This window comes from Camelus dromedarius, chromosome 4 (assembly GCF_036321535.1).
Source record: "Camelus dromedarius isolate mCamDro1 chromosome 4, mCamDro1.pat, whole genome shotgun sequence".
Taxonomy (NCBI): domain Eukaryota; kingdom Metazoa; phylum Chordata; class Mammalia; order Artiodactyla; family Camelidae; genus Camelus; species Camelus dromedarius.
The window spans coordinates 18,005,395-18,019,683 of record NC_087439.1 but is presented as its reverse complement, the minus strand read 5'-3'; the positions used below and the strand labels follow the sequence as shown (position 1 = coordinate 18,019,683).

The 14,289-nt window shown below is 32.9% G+C and overlaps 1 protein-coding gene across 2 annotated transcripts in view; it reads right to left on the bottom strand.

Annotated features, from left to right (window-relative positions):
• Positions 1 to 14,289, bottom strand: part of RAB3GAP1 (RAB3 GTPase activating protein catalytic subunit 1) — a 94,197-nt gene that overhangs the window by 32,054 nt on the left and 47,854 nt on the right. For both annotated transcript variants that reach the window (XM_010984037.3, XM_010984040.3), the window contains exons 8-13: positions 11,091 to 11,190; positions 8,181 to 8,262; positions 4,414 to 4,482; positions 2,939 to 3,012; positions 782 to 874; positions 157 to 326 (exon numbers count right to left, since the gene is read on the bottom strand). In XM_010984037.3, the coding sequence (XP_010982339.3) occupies positions 157 to 326; positions 782 to 874; positions 2,939 to 3,012; positions 4,414 to 4,482; positions 8,181 to 8,262; positions 11,091 to 11,190 (588 nt within the window). The remainder of the gene's footprint in view (positions 1 to 156; positions 327 to 781; positions 875 to 2,938; positions 3,013 to 4,413; positions 4,483 to 8,180; positions 8,263 to 11,090; positions 11,191 to 14,289) is intronic.

Below are 14,289 nucleotides of genomic sequence, written 5' to 3'. Positions count from 1 at the left end.
ACCTTCCTTCTTCACTCTAGACGGAACTCTGAATGTGGAGACTTTGTTTTACTTATTTTATATTCCCAATCCAGTGCCTGCCACCTAGGTGGGGTTAAATCTATAATGAGCAAATGAGTGTCACATGTAGACATATAAAATATTACATTCAGTTACCAAGAGAATAGTATTGAGGACATCATTATTCAGTGGTGATTCTTCTACACCTCTGTGTTTTCTTATTTTCTTCTTCGCAGTGTGTACCATATTTGAAACTGATAATTTGTGAATTGGAACCGGTGCAGGCTCTGTCAACTTTGACAAAGCATGAGTTATATCAGCAATTTCTATAAAAAGAATAGAAATGAACACATATCACCAACCTCAGGAAGTTAAAGTGATGAGTAAACTGATGACTATACAGAATAGTTTAGTCACTCTTTTCACTCATTTTACATGGTCTCAAAATTATAAAATTTTAATACACATGTCCAGCTTTATATGGATGCATGACTGACAAAGGTATAAAATCCTTTCTGTCCAGGGGACTTCAAAAATAAACCTCTAAAACCCTGCTTTTCAAAGTATCTTACATTTTGATGGAAAGAACTTATTAATCACACTTAATGTTTTAAGCTCAGGGTATAGCCTAGAGAAAACGGTAGCTGTCTGGGTCAACAAAACTTGCTTCCTGAACATACTTCAAATGAGAAAATAGATGAAAAGTTGCCGGAAAATGTGCCAAAGAAAGAATTAAACATCTGAAAATAACTTAAAAAAAAAAAGAAAAAAGGTAGGTTACCTCTCCCTTCTTCCTCAAATGTGGATCGTCCAAGAATCTCATCAGTTGACTCCTTTCGACGGCAAATTTTAAAAAATTCAGTGACAAAATCACCTAAATAGAAAAAAGGTTACTCATTTTTTAAACACAACTGAAAAAAATCAGTCCTATAAATGAATGTACACATCTTTTCACAAAAGCTATTAACTAAGATATGGTAGAAAAAGAACCATTCAGTTTTTCAACCCAAGACAGATATTAATCCTATTTCAAAGGTAGCCTTGCTCTTACTTTCTATGTCCCAGGATATTAGAACAGGCTTTCCTTAGAATTCCTTACAGAATGAAAGGAAAAGTAACTGAACCTAATAATATTAAGCACTTACTATTTGCTTGAATAACACAAACAGTACCTATTCTCATTAAGGTGTATAATATTAAGAATATCACTATATATATGTAGTAGTCTTTTTTTCCTAGCTGCCACCCTACTAGAATTCTGAATCCATTAGAAAATAAAAATTAAAAAGAAATTCTAAAAAGAAAAAAAAATTTTAAGATACGTTTTTACAGGACTAAAAAATCATACAGGATGACGTTACTTCAGCTTCAGTTGCGTGTTAATGGTATACTTTGTTGTCATTATTATAAAACAGGGGGAAAGGTTTGATATCTTTTAAAGAGTTCCTATGAGATATGTTTGCACAAAGAAATTAAAGCTTAACGAGAACCATCAGTATTAAAATTATCAGACAATACATTAATTATACCTAAGTTTTAGAATTCACCAACTAGTTCTGAATAAACTCAGAACATTTTCTGGAGTTCTTCAGAAAAGTAGAAAAATCCTATAATCTAGTCATATAAGCACATAAAGCTAAAGAGGTAGGGTGAGATCATGGGACCATAACTTAAAATGAGAATACTTTTAATTCTAAGGTCCTCTGTAATTATCACAGAAGTCAGTGCCTGAGGAAATAATTTAGTGAGTAAATTTAATTATTGAGTAAATCAATGATTAAACAAGAGACACTATTGAGTACTTACTATAGATAGGTACTGTGTTAAATGTAGTAACACATACACACATGTACATAATCTTATTTGATCCTCTCACTATGAAGTATGTACTATTGTTACATTTATTTTACTGACACTTGAAGAGATTATGAAACTTGCTCAAACTGATGGATCTAGGATTTGAAACAAAGTCCAAGAATTTTAGAGTTGGATGGACTCAACCCTCTATTATCTCCCTATACCCTAAGACAAATTCACTGATGACAGGAATTTTACTTTACATACATCTTTGTATATTTAATGAGCCAAAGAAAATAATGTTTTAGAGAAATGTATCGATACTGTCATCAATAAATATTTTAGTAACTCTGATCAGTTGAATGGTAATTCAACCGATTTAAGAGATTCTTGAAATAAATGCAGCATGAAAGAACACAGAAATGGGGAAAATACTTTCATGTGTACTAATTACAAGAGAGAAAAAGATGGAAAGAGGAGATAGGTTCAGAAGATTTCAAGAACAAGACATTATCTATGAAATGGGAAGGGAAAGATAATTCTATACATGGGACATAATAATATGATCTGAATAGCAATGGATATTTTTCTAAGTATTTCTATTTATGTTATTTCACTTAATTCTTCAGATATCCCTAGGAGGTATACCAAACTATTTACACTCTTTTCCTCTATCAGAAAATAGATTTGCAGATGAAGTTTGGCTCTACAGAAGCGCTCTAATAAGATCATCAAATTCAGTGTTCTTTCCATCATATACTACAGGTCCAGAGGGATGGCAAAAGACAAAAAGGGTTCCACTAACTAACATGGAAGATGCAGAGTATGACACAGAAGGAAAAACAAAGGACTGACAAAAGCATTAGGAGAATCAAACTCAGATCATGGGAAAATATAAGAGAATTTTGAGGTGTAAGATTGGTTAAAACTAAAAGACAAAAAAGAAAGTCTGCTAGTACTCTTCAAGAGTAACTAGAATGATTTTTTTTTAAATAATGGCATTAACCAGGGAAGTCACAATGTAAAAAAAATTAAAAATATTTTTTAGAAAGGTGAAATGAAGTGTAAAGAATGCATTCAGCATTCCTGATCTGGATAGACAGATTTGTGGTATTTCAGGAAAGGAATATGAGTATCTTACCTAGCAAACACTGAGGATTATCAGCTTTTCGCACTCTAACAGACCAATGGGGAGCCTGAATAGGGTCCAAATCACTAAAATGCAAAACAATAAACACAAGATCCTAATTATAGCAAACTGAAAGACTCATAAATTTATCAAAATGCAATCTAATGAAAACATGATATACAAGGATAAGCAATCCATTTTGCTTCCCTTAAACTTATTATTCAGATGCATAAGGTCATTTGGAGAAGCTTAAAAAAAATAAAATCTTAAGAAATCAAAGTTCTCAAAAAAGCACAAAAGGGAAAACCAAAATCAAAACAAAGTAATCAAAAAACAAAAATGATTCTAAACAGGCAATGTACACTGATAATCTAATGAGAGAAATACATTTTAGGAATAAAAACGAAATGAGAAATAAGCATGAATGAGTAATAATCTTTTTTATTATGCTATTTATTAATTTAAAAAACTACAAAAATTTACACAAGATCAAAAGTGCCCTATTTTCTCAATTAGATTATGGTGCAGTTAATGGAATACTATGCAGCAATTTAAAAATTGACAAGATAGAGCTACACTTATTAAATAAATGAATAAAGAAAATTAATACATAAATTTAAACTTTAAAAAGATACACTCCCAAAATGTCAACTGGTTATTTTTTAAATAACAAAATTGTAGGTAGTCTTTACTTTCTTCTTTATACCTATTTAAATTATCTGATTAAGAAAGCTTATGTTACTTTTACCATCAGAAAATCTAACACATTCATTTTAATTATGAAAAAGTCTTCACTCATTGTTGTGCAACAGCTTAAGAAGCTACTAAAATTATGTTCCTCTTTCTTCACATTCTTCCTAGATAGTGCTCACTGTAATTTTTAACTTTTCCTGTGTAATTTTCCATTGCATAGGAGTATATGACATGGACTTTTTGTTACTTATGACATTTAATGATCAAATATTATTCCCACATATTTTAATGACCATCATCTCTTCAAAGCCTTTCAAATGCTTCTTACTAGCTAAGAAAAGTTCCAACAGAATTATGCACTGAATTCCAAACTGCTTAGACACAAACTTGCTAAAACCAAGTAAGATTCAGATTGCTCATTATCCCTGAACTAAGGATCATATCCTCAGAGTCTGAAGCTTAAAACACATCTCTAATACCTATCAATCAATCTAAAAAGTGATCTTTAAAAATAGAAAGAAAAAAAAAAACCAACCTTATCAAAAACTGATACAACGGAAAACAAAAATTGCTAACCACTTAGTTAACTTATTTTACTGAAATTTGTGAATCTCAATGTACTACTCTTCATTTTGGTCTCTTTCTCTCTCTCTGTTTTGTTTTGTTTTGTTTTTTTCCTTTTTCAAATAGAGATACCGGGAATTGAACTAAGTACCTTTTGCATGCTCAGCATGTGCTCTACTAACTGAGCTCTACCCCCTAACCCCTCAATGTACTACTCTGAACATACTTACGAATAAACATCATTATCCACAATGATACCTTCAGTCAGGTGAGGCCATGTAGTTGCTAAATGGAGCTCACTAAAATAAATAAAACATAAAATATATCCATAAGCTTTACTGTATATATACCCTCTGAGTCAACAAATCTACTTCTAGAATTGTATCCTACATGAATAACCAGAGATGTACATATAAATAAGTTAAAAGTGGTCATTATTCATAATACAGTAAAACTGTAAACACCTGGTTTAGCAATTAGCAGCACATTCATATAATGTCAATGTCTGCAAGAAAAAACCATGCTATATATAATAGCCAAAAATTACAAGTAAACCAAATGTCTATCAGCTGATGAAAGGATAAATAAAATGTGGAACTATTCCATAAAATGGAATATTATACAGCCATAAAAAGCAATGATGTACTGATTCATGCTACAATATGGATGAATCTCTAAAATATGCTAAGTGAAAGAAGCCAGACACACAAGGTCACATATGATATAACCTAGTCTATATGAAATGTCCAGAGTAGGCAAATCCATAAAGGCAAAAAGTAGATTAGTTTTTGTCTACAGCTAGAGGGCCTGGGGAGAGCAGGAGGTAAGGGGTTTCTTTTGGGGTAATGAAAGTGTTCTAGAATTAGATACTGATGATGGTTGCATAACTCTATACACACTAAAAACAATGAATTGTATAATGTAAAATTGTGAGTTTTGTGATACGTAAATTATATCTCAATTTTGAAAATATTATGTTAAAGATGAGGGGTTGGCACACTTTTTCTACAAAGGACCAGAGAGTAAGTATTTTAGGCTTTTTATGGGCCATGTAGTTTTCTTTCATATCCTTGTTTTTTTGTGTGTTTTTTTTTTAAACTTTTAAACATGTAAAAACCATTTTTAGCTCATTAGCTGTAGAAAAACAGGCTACTGGCCAGATTTGGTCTACAGATCATAGTTTTCTGACCTCTCACAATAGACAAACATTAAATTTCAGAAAGACTTCATGTAAAATTATAAAATAAAAAAGCCATAAAAATGTACAGGATTGCATATATTTATAAAATATACAAAAATATTGTGCAAGAAGAGTTAACATAGCAGGCCCAAAGAAAGGATTACTTGTAAGGTTGGCCCCTGGCTTGGCATCTGGGAACTTGAATTTTGGGAGGTTCCTACCATTTCCTGGTAAGAGTAGCTCACTGTGCCCAAATTACCTGTGCAAACAATATGGTTTATGCAAACATCTGGTCTTCTTCCAGTACATGCTAGGCAGAGGGTACCTACGTGACCAGTTTCTGATTAAAACCTCCCCCGTACTGTGTCTCTAATTAGGGTCCCTGGTAGACAGCCCTTCATACATGTTGTCACAGGTCACTGCTGGGAGAATTTAATGTGTCCTCTGTGACTACACTGGGAGAGGAAGCATGTCCTTGGTTTGTTCTGGACCTCACCGTATGTGCCTTTTCCCTTTGCTGATTTTGGCATTATATCCTTTTGCTGTAATAGATCGTAGCCATGAGCACAATGATATGCTGAGTTCTGTGAGTCTTCCTAGCATATCAACCTTGGGGTGATGTTGGGGAGCCTTGTTGCATATATATATATGCATATGTACATAAATACACCTAATTCAAGTATATGAGAAATGGCTGGAAACACATACCTAGCTGTTGTCAGCAATCACCTATAAGTAGGGGGGATTATGAATTTAGTGATTTTTTTTTCCTGTCTAGATTCTGAATCCACTTCTTATGTTTGGAGAGTACAGAAGCCAAAAAGGCCAATTACTTCACTTCTCTGATCTTTGGTGGTGCTCTACTAACTGGCAACTCCAGTCTGAGACTGCATCTTTAAGTACAGTTTAGAATTCACTGTGGGAGCAGGGCCAGCACTCCACAACAATGCACTGTAACCTTGGTTGTGAACCAGACAACGAGGCACCCTTGGCTCAAGCCTATTTTCTAAGCCAGGTTCTACAATGGTCCCAATTAAACCTTTGAGTTTGAGTTACCAAATACCTTCCCAATTAATCAATTTTTCACTTGAATTGGTCAGAGTTGACCACTACAGTTCGCAACTAAACAATCTTCATACTTAACGTGATTTTTGCCCCTTTTCACATGTTTTCTAAATGTTCTCCACTGAGTGTGAATTTATTATTCATAATAAAACTAATTTTTAAGGTAAAAAAAAGCACAAACAGTATGAATATCAGAGTACATGAATGATTAGAGGTTTAAAACTATATGCTCCTGAATAATTTTATGCATCCACCTCAGATTCAGTTCCTACGCTTTTATGACTATGTCTTCTCTACTCCCCCTAACTGCAGAAAAGTTTCTTTGACAAGGAAAAAAGACGCTGAAAAAAGCCTCTTCATTTCCTCTTCCACTACCAAACATGCCTTTTCAAAAGCATAGGGCCCATAACATACGTTAATCACTGTTTGATTTAAACAGTCTACCATATGCACCATATTACTCCTAACTTATCTTTGTGTTCTTCTCAACCACTTGTTCCTTTGTTGAATTCTCATCATGATACAAATTAGGAAGAAATACTTATAACTAAAACCTTCAAATTTCTACCAAGTCAATTTATTTCTCTCCCAAAATTTTCTCTGAGTAAAATCTAAATAAATGAACCCGTTGGACAGCCACAAATGTATCTGTAATTCACCCTGTACCATTTCCCCCTTGTTCACCACATTCCCACCATGATGGCTACCTTCTATTTCCTTTAGTCAACTTGCCAAGCTCTTTCCTGAATCAAGGCACTTTGCACAGGATCCTCCTTCCACCTAGGATGGTCATTTACTCACTCTTTGCCTGCCTGAGTCCTCCCCTAATTGAGACTCAGAATAAATATCACTTCCTTTAAGAACACTTTACTGATGGCATAACAATCTAAACTAGCTTCTCATATTACTGTCATTACATACTCTATACTATACTCTTCCTTCAAATTATCCTACATTTAATTAGACTGTAAATGCCAAGAAGGCAGACACTGTCTATTTCACTTACTTTCGTATCTTCCTTATTTAGAACAGTGCCTGGCACATATAATAAGAATCAATTTAAAAAGATACACTTTATATTCTCTCTTAAGTGACCTTAAGTTAAAAGTATTATTTCTACCTCTATGTGACAATATTAAAATATATGTATATACGGGAGTATTTTTTAAACAACCAAATAGTTTAACAAATGAGATAGTTTCTGTATCAGCACTGTTTATTAGTTTCCAAATATTCTGCCATCAGTGACTAAATTTTCCAACCCCTACATTCTCTTGTGAAACATCTACTTTTAATGTTCAGCAATTCTTTCAGAAAAGCAAGTGGGTAATCTATGAGGTCACCTTTGTGTCATTTACTGAAGTCTTAATTTGTGTATTTTGAAAAGGGGCCAGGAAAAATGCAAACAGTTGTTAATTCTGGGTCATGGCCACATGAAAGTTTGTTGTATATGATACTGCCTGTGCTTTTCAATATTTAAAATGTTTCCCTCAAAGAAGACCAAGAATCACTTCAACAAGGAATAATCAATAAATGGTATTATATGCATTTTATATACTACTTTAAACCCTCTTTTACTTAAGTTACAGAGAAAAAAATTAAAAGGTGAACAGATTGTTAGATGTAGGTCTTTGTTTTCAGTACCATATTCATTCCAGGAGGCTGCATTATTACAAAGTACAGTAAAATCAGTATCAATAATAATCTTAAAAGTAAAGTCCCATAATTCAAATGTTACATTGAAATTCTCACCTAATAGGATCTTCACAGGCACCAAATGGTAACTTGCCAAACTCCAGGCCTCCAACTTCTCCTCCTACAAGGGCATCTATATCTAAACAAACAAAAAACTTTCCATCAGTTATCCAAAAATGGTGAAATAACAATTTAATCTAGTTAGATTAGCCCTTTGAGAGAATATAGACTTAAAAGTGTCAGCATTAAGACACATATAGCAAGTATGAACAAGCTGTCAGATATTAAAGACTTCCCTCAAGAACGTTATATAGCAGGGGGAGAGATATAGCTCAAGAGGTAGAGTGTTGCACAAGGTCCTGGGTTCAATCCCTGGCACCTTCTCTAAAATTAAATAAAATAAATAAATTACTCCCCCAAAAAGTAAATTTAAAAAAAAAAGTTACAGTAAAAAGCACAATTCCTATTTGTACAGTGCTGCATTCAAGCCATGCATTCTATTCTAATTTTTTTTGAACATATATTTATTTTGTATTAATGGAGGTACTGGAGATTGAACCCAGGACTTCAGGCATGCTAAGGATGCGCTCTACCACTAAGCTATTCCCACCCCTAGGCCATGCATTCTAAATTTTATCCTTCTGAAACAGTCCTTAAATAGTACCCAAGAGAACATTATTCCCATACATCTTTTTTCATTTTCTAAGAATATGATTAATATTATCTGAAAGAAAGATGATCTATTAAAAAACTTTCTCATCAACCTACATTCATCAGTTTTGCTGTCAATTTCTGAGTAGACCAAATTAGTCATCATTAATAAAACTTTGTTTCAGCCGACAGTACATGGAAATATTTAAAGTTCAGGAGAGAATTTCTTTTCCATTATGAATAGTATCTGAGATTAGAGGAGAATTTAGAGGTTAAATCACCCTCCTCAGTTCCACCCGTCTTGAAGAAGTAATAAACACTTCTAAGAGACACTGAAAAGATTTATTTCTCTTTGAAATAATACAGATGGTTGTTTTTAATTATTCAAACTACACTGGGAATTTCTAAAATTAAAATCTACTGTTGAGTTATGAACACTCCACGATTTGCTAAAACCATGTTTAACAATTATCTATACCCTAACTAAATTATTAAAATTAGTCATTAAATATGGCTCAATTACTTGATTCAGTAAATTTTCTCAAGTTAATTCATTCCATTTTTCCAACTAAAGAATGCTCACAATAAAGATCATAATGACTAGCTTTATTATAAGATGTGAATTAAGAGCTTCAAGATTTATAATAAGCACATTCCATAAATCAGTAAGTTGAAAATTATTACTATTAACTGTACAAAACTTTTAGTTGAATTAAAAGTTGAAAAGCAACACTGTCGAATGAAAGGATGATGGGTCCTGGAGTTTAACCAATATTTAAATGCGAACTTTATCATTTGGTGACCATGTGACCTTGGGCCAGTTATTTTTGATCTCTAAGAATGATAGTAATACTTATCTCACAGATAAACAAGAATTACATGAAATAGTATATTAAAGGCCAACCACAGTGTCTGGCCCATGTTACATGCTCAGTCCTTTCCCTTTATAAGAGAAAATATTAAAAAGTTAAATGGCCTTCAGTCCACTGAGGAAGAAGGTTAATATTCTGATCCCTATTAAAAAAAAACTGGCAACAGAACACTAACAAAGGCCTTACTGGCAATCAGAATTATGTTAAGATTCTGGCTCTTGGACTTCTTAGATCATCAACAGACCATACCATCTTGGGAAATCTTTAAAATTGACTAATAATAGAGTGGCCTTTGAAAAAAGGAAAAAGAGGGTAGGAATTAAAACTTCAAAATTAGAAGCCAGCTATAAATTGTCTAGTGGTATTGTTGTCTGGGAACTAGAAATACCAAAACAAACATTTGAGTCTTCTAATATAAATCTCAGCTTAGCTTTTATTTCCCTCTGCTGTAGTTTAGATGCAGTTCTTTTATTACATTATTCAGTGGTATATAAAATAACACAGTAGTGGTATATATAATCACCAAAAGCTATATGTACTACATTAATTTTAGTATCATCCCAGGGCTACCAATTTATTACTTTCACTTTTATAAACAAATCAACCATTTGGAACAAAAATAAATAGTAAAGAATATTACTTTACTCTATTTCTCTTTGAGGGAGGCAGAATAAAAAATGTATTCAGGCTAATAAAATCCTGGTAACTATTTATAAATTTGTATTAAATTTTTTATTAGCTATACTTAAATATAATTACACTTATATGTGACAGAAACACCTAGGAACCAAAATCTCACTTAATTTTAAAGGCTCACCAGGCTGAGCTTTTCTAGAACTTAGATAACGTCTGTTCATATCTGTGTCCCTGGCAGAGACTGGCCTATTATAGGCTAATAATTAATGATTGTTAAATGAATCAGTGTATCAATGGTTAAGTAGGTAAAGTGATTTTAATGACATTTTTTATTAAATGCAAGTTAAAGTAAAATATTCTACAGCTCTTCCCGTAAGTATATGTATATATACCCTTTTTTTACTTAGCCCTCTTCTTCAAACTCTACTCTCTATAAGGTTCTGTGTATGTCTATCCTCAGCCTACGAGAGTTACTTCTCTTATTATATTCTGAAAGCAGGCATTTTAACCATTCATTACATAATAATTTACAGCACATGATGTTCCACTGCAGGGGGATGCTTTATAAATAATATTAGCTTTCAAAGACAGATTGTCAAATATATAGTAATGCTGTCTCTAGAGCACCCTACAGAGCTTTTTTAAGAGAAAAAAGTGGTAACGACAATGAAATGAGCAAATTACATTTTAAATGAGTTACAAATATTTCAAGTTTAAAATGCTTGAAACACACTGTTAAATAATTTAATTTCCAAATATATTTTCTCCATTTATTCAACTTGTTAAATATAGCTCTAAATTATCTCACCTGGAGGTTGCTGAGGCCAAAAATACTGCTGCCAATCTTGAAGTACATAGGTAAACCGTATAGCAATACTGACTGGAGGCAAAGGAGTCAAAGGACATCCCTAGGAAATGAATGCAAAGATAATGCCATGTAAATGTTAAGCACCCTTGCTCTACGTAAATACCACAACCCAATTTCAAACTACTGGAATGGATAAATGGCTACCTTTATGAAATATGGATTTTCAGATTATAGTGTTAGATATGGTACACATATTCTAGCCATGAAAAACATATGATATTCCAGCCATTAAAAGGAAAACTAAGTTGCTGAAGTTATTAAAGCCAAAGGTCCAGAATTTAGGAAATCATTTTCACGGGAGAAATTCTCACAGCCTAAAAGTTCAAGAGATGAATCAATGCCAGAGAGCAAATTACACTGAAACAAAATTTTAAACTGTTACCTGGCAAAGAGATATTAAGTTCTATTATACAAAATGCTCTTTCAAAATATCTTAAACAATTTTAATTATACAAACATAATTTCTTACTATTCTTTTCAGCAATGGTGAATGTGAAAAACATGCGATTCATTTTTTAAATACGGTAAAACTATTATATAAAGTATAAGACTAGGTTTGGGAAGATGACATCTTTTCTTTTAAATAAAAATAAACTCAAATTAAAGCCAGTCTTGACTATTTAACCAGAATTTTAGACTAAGACAAATGGCCCCTCATGCAAAATGGTTTATATTAAATGAATCAGAAAATTTAGATCTTTACCTTCATTAAATATTATAAAAATTAATATCATCCAAACATCTCACGATCTCAGCTTCCCTTAATAGTTAACCTACATTAACATGGAACAGGACTTAAATGTGTGTAGTAATCATCTAGGGAGCTTGTGAAAATGAAGATTCAACAGTATTCTGCATAACTAACCAGTTTCCAAGTGTTGCTAATACTGCTGCTCAGGAGGACTAACACAGACACCTAGCTCAGCAGCAGCATCTATAAATGTCATTAGTAACTTTAAATACAAACTCAGTCTAAAGTCACAATATAAGGTAGCTGCCCCCAAAAAAGGTAATTCAGTTTTGGGCTGCTGTGTCCTAGACAAGCAAGGTAAGATTCCACCTGACGAGGAATAATTACTTTTTACTGAGGTCTAGATATCAAATGAGCATTCACCTGTAATAGGGTATAAAACAGTCTAGAAACTGTAACAAGGTCACTTTGACATATAACCTCTGCTAAAGTCACAAAGCAGTGGAAACAACATAGAATGAGATAACCAAAAAGAAACAGCCAGGACCAAACATGACATAAATATCTTTGTGGGCCCTAGGAAAGTACAGAAAATCTGAAGTGTTAAGTGTGGGGGTCAAGGCACATACTTACTGCATGTGCAGAAGTGACAGCCCAGGATTACAGACCACACTAAATGGAACCAAAAGTACTCAGCCCAGAGTGAGGGTACCGCAAGACTCTCTGCTTAAGGCAGACACTGGGGCAGGGCACTCCTGCTGGGTACAGTGGCTTTGTTGCAAGGTATGGGGCTAGGGAGAGTTATTGTGTGATGGAGAAAAAACCTATTCTCATGACCCGAGTAAGCAATCCAATGATTCCAAGACTCAATATGCAATACCTTAGTATCACCATTTTAAGAGAGACTCCAAACGCCATTTTAAGACTGGCTTCTGAAATAGTCTGCAGGTAGGGAGCAACCATAAAAATACAAAACCACTAGAAATGATGGGAAAGCTAAAAACTATAAATACAGGCTTCATTCAAAATAAGCCTGCAAACAAAATTTCCCTAAAACATGAAGAAATTTGTCTAAAAAAGACAAATATCCAAATCAACAATCAGAATATAAAAACAAGAAATATAAAGAACCTGTGATAGAATGAAGAATGATGTCTTAACTAAAAAAGCAAAGAATAGGGTATGAGAGACTTTTCAAATATTTAGAGGATTATGGCAGATTTAAACTTAATTTTATGTGATTCCGAAGGGTAACCACCCGCCGCTGCCCACTTGGCCAAGGAATCCATTTCTAACACTTACATCCATATGAAAATGAAATAAATTGTCAGAGAAGGGTGAGTGCCTTGGAATACTTCCAGTAGATGTTAAACAGTAATTTTTATAAAGATAACTTTATAAAGACAGTACAGGAGAGTCACATATTGGGTAGCTTTAACTATGTAAACCCCTAAAATACCCAAACCAGGTCTCAATTACTGTAAGTTCAACTCATACCAAATCAACTTTGAGAGATGTTTCATATGTGGACAAGGGAGGTCTATGAAAGTTCTGAGAGATAATGTAAGAAACTGATTAGGAACTTTTTTTTTTTTTAAGTACAATTAGCAAACAGTCATAATGTAAGTCAGACTCCACAGATCTTGGTGGTCCCTAGTTTCAGTAAAGAGGAGTTGAGTTACACAGAAGAGGGACAAAAGATTCAGGAAAACACTGTTCACTAAAAATTTTTAAGAAGAGGAATGAAGTATTAATATTTGCATCTGACTAGAACTCGATCTAAGATAATTAAATATAACTGAAGATTTCTGATGAGACAGCAAAGGAAAACTAATGAGGTAGAAATAACACAAACTGGCCTTTCTCAAAAATTTCTAAGTAACACATGTAGAATTAAGCAGTACTTAAAGCATTTCAAAGCCCAGAAAAGTTTTGGAAAAAAAATTACAGAGACATGGGACTTTCTAAAATATATGCTTCTATGATTTTTTTTTAATGAAGATAATCACAAGAAACAGGTAACAGTATTTATTTTGAGGAGAGGAACTAAGGATAAAAAGATTTTAACTTTACTTAAATATCTCATATAAAAGTATATGCATACTTTTTTTTATTATTGTCAAACCGATTTATCTGGGTGGTGATAATCCTACCACTATGCTATTTAGAGCCTTGATTTATGAAATTAAGTTCTTTATGAAATTAAGTTCTAATCTTAAATATCTTTCTACAAATAATGTATTAAAAAATTTTCAGCATTTTTCCTCACATTCTTTCCCATTTTCAAAATTTGAAAAACCTTCAGAAAAGTTGATAAATCAGTATAATGAATACCCATATGATTTTCACCAAGTTCACCAATTACTAACATTTTGATACATATACACATATATATCATATTTATATAAACAATTTTTGACTGAACTTTTTGAAAGTAAGTTGTAGGCA